Raw genomic sequence first — 13,517 nt, forward strand, 5'->3', positions numbered from 1 at the left:
TTAGTCCCTTAGAAACATTTACAATTTAGATATATTGAATATAATAAAAACTGCCAAATGCTGGTGGTTCATACCTCGTTACTTGGGAGACTGAGGTTGGGAGGATCAGTGTTTGAGGCAACTGAGCAGAAAAGTTTGTGAGACACTCCCCCCCCCAATGGAGAACAGGGTAGCTTGGTGTGTGCCTGTTACTCTAGATGCAGTGGGAGGCCTAACATAGATGGATTGTTCCCATATATTAAGTAGGAAGCAAGAACCTATCTCAGGAAAACAAAAACAAAAACAGCAGGAAACAGTGCTGGAGGCATGGCTCAGAGGCAAGAGTAACAAGCAAGTATAAGGCCCTTTGATTTAATCTCTGTACTGCTAAAAGAGAAGCAAAAAAGGTATCACTAAAGTAATTTAAAAGATAAGTTGGTTACTACAACTGAGCCCTTTATTTAACTCTGGCATTATTCGAAGATATTGAGACTATGGAAATGCTCATCTAATGGAATTTCTGAGTTTATCTGGGTAGATATTTTACTGGCAAAAAAACCAAAAACAATTTGTTGTATGGGTTTCAGTTATCTAGTGCTGTTTAATAAGTTACGCCCTGAAAGTTGTGGCAGAAAATAACATGGTCTTAGATATCATAGGTCAGGAATTCTAGAGTTGCTTAGTGGAATGATTCTGGCTTATGACTTCTCAGGAGGATTTAGGAAGGATTTAATCTGGAGATGGGTGCAGTCACCTGAAGATTTCACTGGATGTTAAAGTTCTGCCCAACACGGCTTGTCCCAAAGATGTGGGAAAGAGGTGAAATGCCTTCAGGAATCCCAGGTCCACAGGGAAAGTCTTTTGAGTAGGACTCAGAGCCTGGGGATATTCTTCGTGATTCCAGTTCCATCCTTTGCATGCTCAGTGTTTTCTCATCCCAGACAGTTACAGTTATTATAAGGTTTCCTAGCCTGTTTCCTTTGGAAAATCTTGTAGTTCAAGGCCTCTTCAGTATACTATCTTTTTCAGTTGTATCTGGCTGCATTTTCTTCTGGTGTAATTCTGATAAACATTTAAAGATCTCTTGTTAATATTCTAGGATATCAGTCTATTAAAAACTTTCTGGCTAGTCACTGGTGGCTCCTGCCTAATCCTGGCTACTCAGGCGCCTGAAATCTGAGGATCATGGTTCAAAGCCGGTTAGGGCAGAGTCTGTGAGATAAAAAGAGTCTGTGAGACTCAGAAAAGGCTGGAAGAGATACTGTAGCTAATGTGGTGGAGTGCTAGCCTTGAGCCAAAGAGACTCTGGAACTCTGAGTTCAAGCCTTAGCACAAACAAACAACTTTCTGCATCCTGTACAAGTCTTTTTGAAAAATGGACTCCAGGCTCCAGTGGCTCATGCGTGTAATCCGAAGTCAGATGCCTTACCCATTAAGCCATGCTGTCCACTTCACTCCTGTTAATCCAAGCTACTCAGGAGGCTAAGATGTGAGGATCACAGTTCAAAGCCAATCCAGTTCAAAGCCAGCCCAGGCAGGAAAAGTCCGTGAGACCCATCTCCAATAAACTACTCAGAAAATCAGAAGTGATGCTGTGGCTCAAGTGCTAGAGTGCTAGCCTTGAGCTGAAGAGCTGAGGGACAGCGCCCAGGCCCAGAGTTGAAGCCCCACGACCAATTAAAAAAAAAAAAAAAAGAAAAAAAATCTATCTTTTTTTATCCTGGGCATCTATTGAGGGCAGAACATTTACAATTAACACCTGCAACGACATGATCTGGGTTTTCCAGTGAGTATTTATTAGAAAAAACTGTTGTTTATTTCCTCACTGGTACTGGTTTATTTTTTAATGTCTCTTCATATGCTGATTTTTGGTCAAATTAATGAGAAACTCTTATTTAAAAGTGAAAAATAATTCTTAAAAAGTGCTATTGCCTATTTTAAAATTGTGTAAAACAGCTTAGTTTTTCCTTTTTCTTTTCTTTTTGCTGGTACTAGGGCTTGACCTCAGAGCCTGGATGTTATCCCTTAACTTTTTCTCTCAAAGCTGATGTTCCATTACTTAAGCCACAGCTCTACTTCTGGCTTTTTGGTGGTTAATTGGAAATAGGAGTCTCATGGACTTTCCTCTTCTTGCTGACATTGAACCTTGATCCTCTGATGTCATCTTCTTGAGTAGCTAGGATTACAGGTGTAAGCCACTGGCTCTCAAAACTTTTTTCAGAAATGAGGTTTCTAGAAATATTTAAACATGGCTATTGACCAGATTCATTTTTTTCATAATTACAGATGAACAATTATTTGTAAGTAGTGAAAGTGAAGATGAGATTTCTCTAAGAAAATGTAAAAAACCAAAAGGAAATGTTTTAAAGTCCCCTGAGGTGAGTCATTCATTAACCACAATAATTACATGAAAGGCTATTTTTTTCTCTTAAGGACTTTTTTATGTTACATTTACTTAATCTGTTTATTTAATCTAGGAACAGAAGAGTAGTGAAGTTGATTCTCCTGTTCATGCTGTCAAAAAGCGCAGAATTCTTATTGTAAGTAAATTACAGACAATGTATAATAATCTAAATTCTTGTAGAATAAAAAATTGTATATGGAAAAATTTGGACATATTTGGTCTTAAAGGTATATGAATAGCAGAAAAATGGATACTATATCCTAAGTGGCTAAAATTTGTCCCTTCTGGTACTTATCAGAGATCCGTGCACTTTAAACTTTTCTAAGCATGGTAATGATAATCATAAAAACGAAATAATATTATACTCTGTTTAGGCGCTTAGCTTAGGTCTTGAAGTTCTGGTTTGCTTTTGAAGGAAATCTCTTAGTTAAATCCTGAAGCGCATGCATGCCACAGCTAAGCAGCAGATGACATAAGGAAAAGTATTGTCTGCAAAATGAACTGCTGCAGGAAGGCCCCAAAGGTAGGAAACAGCATCTCTATATTGTTGAAAAGACAACAGTTCCAGGAAGTAAAATCAGAGAAAAGTCTGGGTCTGTCTTTAGAAGTCTTTAGTCTTCTTGATTATTGAAAGAGTTTGGAAGAAGAAAATGAAAAAGTCCATAATGACTTAGGACTTGGGCTTTTTATTAAGTATACCACAAATTTAAGAAGACAAGAAAGGGTGTAAGTTTGTTGTTGGACATGTTTGGGTTTGTGGACCTTGTGGGAGTGTCAGAGTTAGACACATTGGTGACTATATGAGTCTGGGTAGCTTGGCAGTTCTTCAGGCTGATGATTTGCATTTGTCATCCGCTCAGCAGTGATAGCTAAATTTTGAGACATTTTACTTCTGGTTGGCAGAGCAGGTGATGGCAAGTGTTTGTACCTCAAGAAAGAATTCAGGCCCGGCACTGGTGGCTCACGCCTGTAATCCTAGCTACTCAGGAGGCTGAGATCTGAGGATCGTGGTTCAAAGCCAGCCCGGGCAGGAGAGACCGTGAGACTCCTATCTCCAATAAACCACCAGAAAACCAGAAGTGGCGCTGTGGCTCAAGTGGTAGAGCGCTCGCCTTGAGCTGAAGCGCTGAGGGACAGCACCCAGGCCCAGAGTTCAAGCCCCACGGCCGACCAAAAAAAAAAAAAAGAAAAAGAAAAAAAGAAAGAATTCAGGCATAGACACAGGGAAGCCTTGAAGAAGCAGATTTATTGATGCAAAAGCTAGATTTTTTTTTTAAACTAGTCCCAGGGCTTGAACTCAGGCTGGGCTGAGTTTTTTGTTTTTTGTTTTTTTTTCTCAAGGCTAATGATCTACCATTTGAGCTGCAGCTTCCACTTCCACATCTTGGGTGGTTAGTTGGAGCTAAGTCTTTCTGCTGAGGCTGGCTTTGAACTGTGAGTCTCAGGTGTCAGCTTCCTGAACAGGAAGGGTTATAGCATCCAATTCAAAAAGCTAGATCTTATGAAGACAGAATTGATTGAAAGTGGTAGTATATCCCTAGAAATAATGGAGGGTAGGCAACTTGACCAAGCAGTCAGATATATTGAGCTCTTAGTCTTTGGCAGTCTTTTATTTTATTTTTTTTGGTTGGTCGTGGGGCTTGAACTGTGGGCCTGGGTGCTGTCCCTCCGCTCAAGGCAAGCACTCTACCACTTGAGCCGCAGCACCACTTGCAGTTTTCTGATGGTTAATTGGAGATAGAGTCTCATGGACTTTCCTGTCCAGACTAGCTTTGAACCATGATCCTCACATCTCAGCCTCCTGAATAGCTAGGATTACAGGTGTGAGCCGCCAGCACCTGCTTCTTTGGCAGTTTTGTATGTAGGATTTAATGGTTATGCCAAACCTAGATAAGTAATTGTAGAGTTTTGCAGGAAACTGAGGGCAGGGAACAGAGCCTGTTTTACCTAATAATGTATTCTCAGAGCTAAGGTGCTAATTTGAAGGTTTGTACATGAAACCCCAACTATAATGAGATGTAACTGAGGCCTCTGGCTAACCATTAGAGTTGGAAAGTGTTGGAGTCACTGTATCAAGTAGTCTCACCCTTAGTGAACCATTATTACAGACAATGACAGAGCCGGATATTTGAAAAAAATGTACCTGGGTATGATCCTGCCCTTGTTCCCTGGCTTCTTTGTGTTATTCTTACTTTCCTTTCTCCCTGCCTATCACATATCATTGTGTATTTTAATTCTCTAATTCTCAATCTAGGATGATTGGGAAATATTAATTCATAACACAAGTAATCCCTATTTTTTTCCCTTTCTTTGTTTGGTGGGGATGGGGAGGGTCAGTACTGGGGGTTTGAACTCAGGACCTTGAGCTTCCTAGGCTGCCAAGCACTCTACCGTGGAGCCACAGTACCACCTCTGTCTTTCATGGGCTCCTTTTTCTTTTCTTTTTTTTTTTTTTGGCCAGTCCTGGGGCTTGGACTCATTGCCTGGGCACTGCCCCTGAGCTGCTTTTGGCTCAAGGCTGGCACTTTACCACTTGAGCCACAGTGCCACCACTGGCTTTTTCTGTTTATGTGGTATTGAGGAATCAAATCCAGGGCTTCATTCATGCTAAGCAAGCATTCTACCACTAAGCCACATTCCCAGCCCTCATTAGCTTCTTTTAGAATAGGAACTCACTTCCTACCCAAGAATATAACTGGGCTCTGATCTGCCTACTTTTGGGATAGTGATGCTCAGTTAAGGTCACAAACACATTCTAACTTTCATGGGGCAAATTGTCTATCACAGTCTTTAACATTTATAAGTTCTATGAGCTTTGTGATACAGTTATTTCTTCCACATTGGGTGATATGTATATTTCTTTTGTTTTGCATAGCATCAGCTGTTCCCTCTTTCCCACTTGTTCCCTCCCTCCCATCGCTACCATTGAGTAAAAGTTTTCTGTATGTTTGGATAGCCTTGATTATTTTATCTAAAACTCTTGAGCATCTTCTAGAGTAAAAATTGCTAAAGTACAATTTTTATCAAATACACATTTAATATTATCTAAATTATTGGTTTTAAAATTGGTAAGTACTATATCTTTGTAAAATGACTGAGTTAAGAACAATTTTATTTTCTACCAGAATATTGGGCCAAATACTTTCATAGAAAAAAGAAAAGCAATAACCTTTGAGAAATTAACAGACCTATTTTTTTCTTACACAAGAATTTTGTTGAATTTTTATAGCCAGAATTATCATCTAGTGATGAGAGGGAGAATTTCCACAGATCACAATTAGAAGACTTCAAATGTAACAGGGATGCCAGAAAAGGAATCAAAGGCCAAAAGAGACAGAGTCACGTAAAGGTAATTATTATTTGGAGAGAGAGAGAGAGAGAGAGAGAGAGAGAGAGAGAGAGAGAGAGAGAGAGAGACACACACACACACACACACACACACACACACACACACACACACACACACACACACACACACACACACACACACACACACACACACACACACACACACACACACACACACACACACACACACACACACACACACACACACACACACACACACACACACACACACACACACACACACACACACACACACACACACACACACACACACCACCTTTCTAATTTTTGTTAGATTTGGTGGAGGGCAGTGCTGAAGTTTTGAACTTAAGGCTTTATATTACTGGGTAGTCATCTACCATTTGAGCCACCCGTTATTTTTATATCGGGTCTGGCATTTTTATCTTTTTTGGGGGGGGGGGGGCGGGTCTGGTCGTGGGGCCTGAACTCTGGGCCTGGGCGCTGTCCCTCAGCTCTTCAGCTCAAGGTTAGCACTCTACCACTTGAGCCACAGCGCCACTTCCAGCTTTTTGCTTTTTGCTTATGTGATGCTGAGGAATTGAACCCAGGGCCTCATGCTTGCAAGGCAAGCGCTTTACCACTGAGCCACCTTCCCAGCCCCTGGCATTTTTATCTTTGGACAACAATTCATTTACTTCTTTTTTTTATGTCTCCTGAGTTGCTAGTATTACACCATGTACCACAATGCTCACTTTGTTGAGATTTGTCTATTAAAAATATTTAGCCACCTGACACAGTAACATATGTTGTTTCATTTCAAGTTGTCAAGAGTAATTTTGAACAGGTATTTACTTCTTTCTTTCTTCTTCTTGTTTTTTTCTTTTTTTGCTCATGTTCAGTCTGGTCGTGGGGCCTGAACTCTGGGCCTGGGTGCTGTCCCTCAGCTCTTCAGCTCAAGGTTAGCACTCTACCACTTGAGCCACAGCGCCACTTCCGGCTTTTTTCTTTTTGCTTATGTGGTGCTGAGGAATCGAACCCAGGGCCTTAGGCATGCAAGGCAAGCACTCTACCACTGAGCCACCTTCCCAGCCCTCATGTTCATTCTTGAATTCAGGGCCTGGTGCTCTTGGCTTTTCTACTCTAGGCTAGAGCTCTACAACCTTTTAGGGTTAAAATCTTGTTTTTCTTGGTTGGGACATTGAACTCAGGGCCTGGATGCTGTCCCTGAGCTTTTTTACTCAACGCTAGTATTCTAAGACTTTGAGCCACATCTCCATTTCTGGTTTTCTGGTGATTAATTGGAGATAGACAGATCCATGGACTTTCCTGCTGGGTTGGCATTGAACCTTGATATTCAGTTCACAGCCTCCTGAGTAACTAAGATTACAGGCAAGAGCCACTGGCACCTGGCAAAAGCTAATTGTTTTTATGTTTCCTGTGTGTCTCAGGGATTGGCTAGGATGTTTTTAGATGATGAAGCAGAACTTTCTGAAGAAGATTCCAATTGTGTTTCATCAGATGAAAATGAGTCAGAGAATGAGCAGGATTCCTCAATACTTGACTTCCTAAATGATGACACTCACCTTTCACAAGCTGTAAATGGTAAAAAGTGATGACAGTAAACTTTTTTCAACATTTGTAATGTGATTATTAAAAAAAAATTCTATGTTTTTTTTTTCACTAGGCTTTCAAGGATATTAAATTTGGTATGTACAAGACATTTGGTCATTTTCATCTCAATTCTGAATTGCTTGCTTTGTTGTAGACTTGTTTGTTTACAGGTTTCTGCTCATTTGAATAAGTCTCTCTGGATTGACCTAGGTGGCTCAATGTCCAGTGCTAAAGAAGTGTTTAGCATCTCCTATGTGCCTACTGGTATACAAGCACTTGAGAAAGATATGCCAAGGGGCAAAAGGGATCAAAGGCTCATGTTCAAATGGAAGAAAACAATAGATAATACATTATATTATATAGTATATTGCCGGATGAGAAAAGTGAAAAATGTAACAGGGATTTGGATTAGCTGAGATCAGGGGTATTGACAATGGACACATTGCTACTTTATTTCATTTTTATTACTTTTATTTTTAATCTTTAAGTAGTTGTACAAGGGAGGTGTCATTTAACAAAGCAGTATATGAATACAGTCTTTCATCTCCTTCAACAATCTCATCCCCCTTTAACACATTCCTTCCCTTACATATCTTAATTTTATGGTCTATACAATGAATTCTTGACTACATTATTCTCCCTTCTCCCCTTCATTGTCTACTCCTCTTCTCTTGGCCTCAGCTGCCTCCTCTCCCCCACGAGTACTCATTTCTTGGTGCTTATTTTATTGACTTAGTCTTTCTAAAAAAAAATGGACTATTTGTGCTCTCCATAGTGTCTATCGTAATTCAATTAGTTTTTTTTTGTTTTTTGTTTTTTGCCAGTCCTAGGGCCTGAAGTCAAGGCATGGGCACTGTCCCTGGGCTTCTTTTGCTAAGGCTAACTAACCATCTACCACTTGAGCCATAGCTCCACTTCCAGCTTTTTTTGTTTATGTAGTACTGAGGAATTGAACCCAGGGCTTCCATGCATATTAGACAAGCATTCTACCACTAAGCCACATTCCCAGCCCCATTTGGTCAGTTCTTTTGTAACCATTTGCTTACCACCAAGCGTGTTTAGTTATAGATTTATAGGCATATTCTATCTATTGCTAGTGAGAGAAACCATGAAACCTTTGACTCTCTGGGTCTAGCTTACTTTACTTCATGTAATTTGTTCTCAGTCTTTCAAATCATTACTAATGGTACAATATCATTCATTCTGATGAGTAAAATTCCATTGTATATAATATATACCACATTTTCTTAATGCATTTGTCCATTTAGGGGCATCTGTGTGGATTCTATATTTTGGCTATGGTGAATAGGGCTGTGATGAACATGGTTGTGCTGGATGTTTTACTGTAGCCTTGTTTGTGTTCTTTTCGATAACTATCCAAGAGTGTTGTTTTTCTGATAGTCTCTAGTTATGTAGCCCAGATTAGCCTCAAAATATTAGAATTGGCTCTTCAGTATCCTGGTTTTTCACAGATGTTGCCTTTTAATTCTGCTTTCCCATGATCTGTGACTTTAAGGAAGGAAAAGGATTTAAGGACAAAGCTCTCAGCAATGCATCCTGGATACTCATGATGTGCAGAATAAGGTTTATTCCATGATGCTCACTGACAGAACTGGCTTCTGCAGGATTACAGTTATAACCCTTGGAAGTATGGTGATCCCAAAATAACAAATAGCCATTTCATAGGCCTTGAAGCAGCCTTAGTCTGGAATAGAGAGAAAGAAACTGGGAAGAGACATAAGCAGCCAGATTGTGCTCTAGCCTATTTTAGTGTAGTCTCATGGTTCCAATGTGTAGAGCTTAAAAACCTGGTCTTTAGTCAGCCAACTAGAGATCTGATTTTCAGAGGCAAAATACTTGAGTGTGTGTTTTGGAATAAATCATTTATGATATCATTTACTATGTATTAGTGTCTAATATTTGTAATGTTTGAATGATGTAACTATAGAATAGGGCAAAATGAAATAACTCACTAGTTATTTAAATGTTATTATTAATGTATTGTTTATTATTAATGTTATTTACTTTATCTTAAATTCTTTACGCAGAGTCTGAAATGAGGGCAGTTTACATGAAATCTTTGCATAGTCCACTGATGAGCAATAAGAACAAAATGGTTCATAAGAAACATAACAACATGAATATTTTCTCACAGGTATGAACCGTAACACAGATAATTTCCTGATAGTGCTGTTGGAATATGTTCTTGTTAATGCAGCCTCCATTTTGTTTCTAAAATGGGTAACTAAAGATGTTTAGGGATCATTTCTGCTCAGTCAGGAAATTTACTGAATGAGTTCTCAAGATTCTCCTAATTTGGTTATTCTTTCTTTAAGCTAATTCGAATACATTTATAAAAATATTCTAGTTGTTTAAATGAATGGAATTTCATCATCTATTATTAAAATTTTAATTCTCAAATGTCATACTTAATAGTAAAAATTATTGGTGATCTTGTTGCTGTGTCTTCCTTCCCCTTCCCTTCTTCCCTAGAATATGTAAACACACACAGATTCATAAGAAGTTTAAAATATTTTATGTGTTTTTTTCCTTAGATTCCTGAACAAGACGAATCTTATTTAGAAGACAGTTTCTGTGTCGCTGAAGTAGAGTCCTCCAAAAGCCAATCAAGTGGTGAAGAAGTTTGTGTTGATTTTAGCCTAATAAAGGAAGATAGTTTTGCAGAAGGGAATAAAAAATATAAAACCCGACGTGCACTAATGCTGAAGCAAATGAACAAAGAAAACCGTACACGTTCCAAAAAGAAGTTATCTAGAATTGTTTTTCCAGATGATTCAAGTGAGGAGGAAAAGAATGAAGAGGGCTCCCGCACTGTGCTCCATGTTCATTTGGGTAGTGATGATTTGGATGTGGTGCCTTGTGAGCCTCCATCACTGCCCAGGGGCCTTTCTAATGCAGTAGGAAAGCTATCACCCAAGCCAAGACAAAAGATGCTTCCTAATTTGAAGGACACAAGTTCTGAGGAATTAGGATTCAAACCACGGAGACATAGTAAAATCAAACCTATGTCATTACCTGGCTCTGCTCTTGAGTCACAGAAAGAAGATAGACAATGCCCAATTGGGTTAAAGGTATGGCTCAGACTAAAGAAGAAAGCCATTGTGTGTTTGCCAAAAAGGTTTATGTTGGATCTTTTTGGCTTTGCATTTTTGTGTGTGTGTGGGAGGGGGGGGTAGGGAGGTTGTCAGTTGTGGGGCTTGAACTCAGGGCCTGGGTACTTGTCTCTGAGCATTTTTGTTCAAGGATAGCACTCTCCCATTTGAGTCATAGCTCCATTCCAGCTATTTTTTGCTGGTTAGATAAGAGTCTCATGGACTTTCTTGCATAGTCTTGCTTTTGATCATGGTCTTCAGATCTCAGCTTCCTAAGTAGTTTGGATTACAGGCATGACCCACTAGTCCCTGGCTCATAATGTGTTCTTTTCTGGACAGTCTTGAGGCCTGAACTGAGGGCCTGGACATTGTCCCTGAGCTGCTTTTGCTCAAGGCTAACACACTACCATATGAGCCACTTCTAGCTTTTTCTGAGTAATTATTGGAGATAAGAGTTTCATAGGGCTAGATGTTGGTGGCTCATACCTGTAATCCTACCTACTCAGGAGGCTGAGATCTGAGGATCTCAGTTTGAAGCCAGCCTGAGGAAGGAAAGTCTGTGAGACTCTTATCTCCAGTTAACCACCAGAAAACCAGAAGTGGAACTGGGGCTCAAAGTAGCAGAGCGAAAAAGCTCAGGGATAGCACCCAGGTCCTGCGTTCAAGCCTCACAGCTTACAAAAAAGGCCTCAGGAAGCTGGTAGTGGTGGCTCACACCTGTAACCCTAGCTGCTCAGGAAGCTAAGATCTGAGGATCACCATTCAAAGCCAGCCCAGGCAGAAAAGTCCATGAGACTTATCTCCAATTAACCACCAGAAAACTGGAAGTGGCACTGTGGCTCAAGTGGTAGAGTGCTTGCCTTTAGCTGAAGAGTTGAAGGAGAGCACCCAGGCCCAGAGTTCAAGTCTTACGACCAACAAAAAAAAAAAGGTCTCATGAACTTTTCTGTCTGGGCTGGCTTTGAACTGTGATCCTAAGATCTTAGCCTTCTTTTTTTTTTTTTTTCCCCTCTTTTTTTTGTTTTTTGTTTTGGTCGGTCATGGGGCTTCAACTCTGGGCTTCGGCGCTGTCTCTGCTCTTCAGCTCAAGGCGAGCGCTCTACCGCTTGAGCCACAGCGCCACTTCTGGTTTTCTGGTGGTTAATTGGAGATAAGAGTCACGGACTTTTCTGCCTGGGCTGGCTTTTGAACCATGATCCTCAGATCTCAGCCTCCTCAGTAGCTAGGATTACAGGCGTGAGCCACCAGCACCTGGCAGTCTTAGCCTTCTGAGTAGTTACAGCCATGAACCACCAGTGGCTGGAAGCATAGTGTTCTTTCATGATGTTCTCCATTAAATACCTAGACCAAAGAAAAATTATAAAAGAATGAACAATTTTAACAAAACTACAATATACAGAGTTTATAGGTTGCTTAAGGTTTCACTTTTAAATGTATTAGTTTTTTAAATAACATAAAGAAATTTGATAATTTCATGAAAATATAGGAAAATAGGGTTTTCTATAAGGTGAAGTGGATAGAAATTATGTGGTGATAACTAGTTCTCATATCTTTTCTTTTCCCAAAAGGCTTCAAGTATGTAATTCTTCTATTGGGGAAGGGAGTTTGGGGGCCATATCTGGGTTGTTTATGAAGGGTCCAGTTTTACCTTTTCCCCATGTTACCCCATTACTAAAAGAAGCACTAAAAACATTTTTGTCTTTAGAACTTTATCATAGGCTGGGAATTTCACTCACTGAAAGAGCACTTGCCTTGCATGCCTGAGGTTTGAATTATTTTGAATTATTCTTAGTACATTAAAAAAGAAGTATGCTAGTAATACAGGTATGCAACACTGTGCCCAGCTTGAGTATATGTAAAGTATTGTTTCTCAATAGCTAGGGTATCCATGTTTGTTTAGCTGGAAGGAGCAGCCTTACATTAATAATAAAAAGCCAAATAATTTTAACCTCTCTCCTTCCCTCCCTCTCTCTCTCTGTCCTTTCTTTCCTTCTCTCCTTTTTTTCCCCTCTCCTCTCCTTCCTTTTCTTTCCTTGTTACTTAGAACAAAAGGTAACAAAAAAACAAGAAAAAAAATATCTCTATTCCTGAGAGGAGCAACAGAAAAACATGTTGGGCCTGGCAGATCTCCAAACTTTAGGTGGAAGGGGAAGATACTGGGAAGTTTTTCTGTTGAGACCGAGGGACACAGGACCTAAGACTGAGGCTGAGAAGACAATAGCAAACACTACTTGCCTTGCATTCCTGTGTTCCCTCCCACCAGACCTGCAAGGAACAAGGAACAAAAGCCATTTTCTGCTGAGGGAGGGACACAAAGCCTGGAGAAATAACCCACTGCCAAATCCAGAGTCCTGAAGATTTGCCTCTGGTACCTGGTTGAGAGTTCTATAGGTTTAGTTCCTTAAATTAGGTCTCTGATCATTTTTGCATTAATCATTATTTATTTTTTGCACTACTAGGGATTAATCTAAGGGTTAACTCATGCTAGTGTTCTATCAGTTGAGCTGCACCTGAGTGCTTTTTTAGTTTACCTTTCAGATAGGGTCTTATGCTTTTGTCTTGACCACAGTCTTCCTACTTCCACCTCCCCAGCACCTGGGATTGCATGTGTACACCGCTATGTTGGCCCATTTTTCTCTCTCTTCCCCTCCAGGTCCCCCTCCCCTTTCTTTTTTTTTTTTTAGATTTTTTTTTTTTTTTTTTGGGTCCTGTCATGGGGCCTGAACTCTGGCTTGAGCGCTGTCCCTCAGCATTTCAGCTCAAGGCTAGTGCTCTACCACTTGAGCCACAGCACCACTTCCGGCTTTTTTTTCCCCTGCTTATGTGGTGCTGAAGAATCGAACTCAGGGCCTCATGCATGCAAGGCAAGCACTCTACCACTGAGCCACCTTCCCAGCCCCTCCCCCCCTTTCTTTTGGGCAGTACTGAAGTTTAAATTCAGAGCATTCAGTTCTTGAATGTCCAACACAAGAACTCTGTCCACTTGAGCCATGCTTCCAGTCCTTTTCATTTGTTATTTTTCAGATAGGGCCTTTTGATTTTGCCTGGAGCCAGCACTGGACAGCATTTCTCCTACCCCCACACCTTCCTAGTAGCAGGGA

The 13,517-nt window shown here is 40.3% G+C and overlaps 1 protein-coding gene across 3 annotated transcripts in view; it reads left to right on the forward strand.

Moving 5' to 3' along the window:
- The window catches only part of Fancm (FA complementation group M), a 61,568-nt gene that overhangs the window by 41,748 nt on the left and 6,303 nt on the right, over positions 1-13,517 (forward strand). For 2 of the 3 annotated variants that reach the window (XM_070027402.1, XM_070027410.1), the window contains 6 exons: positions 2,266-2,357; positions 2,457-2,519; positions 5,613-5,732; positions 7,141-7,294; positions 9,352-9,458; positions 9,859-10,395. In XM_070027402.1, the coding sequence (XP_069883503.1) occupies positions 2,266-2,357; positions 2,457-2,519; positions 5,613-5,732; positions 7,141-7,294; positions 9,352-9,458; positions 9,859-10,395 (1,073 nt within the window). Of the gene's footprint in view, positions 1-2,265; positions 2,358-2,456; positions 2,520-5,612; positions 5,733-7,140; positions 7,295-7,376; positions 7,399-9,351; positions 9,459-9,858; positions 10,396-13,517 lie in introns of those variants that run through there. The other variant, XM_070027420.1, reaches the window with a different exon arrangement.

Source organism: Dipodomys merriami, unplaced genomic scaffold (assembly GCF_024711535.1).
Source record: "Dipodomys merriami isolate MVZ:Mamm:240054 unplaced genomic scaffold, mDipMer1.0.p SCAF_1, whole genome shotgun sequence".
NCBI lineage: Eukaryota > Metazoa > Chordata > Mammalia > Rodentia > Heteromyidae > Dipodomys > Dipodomys merriami.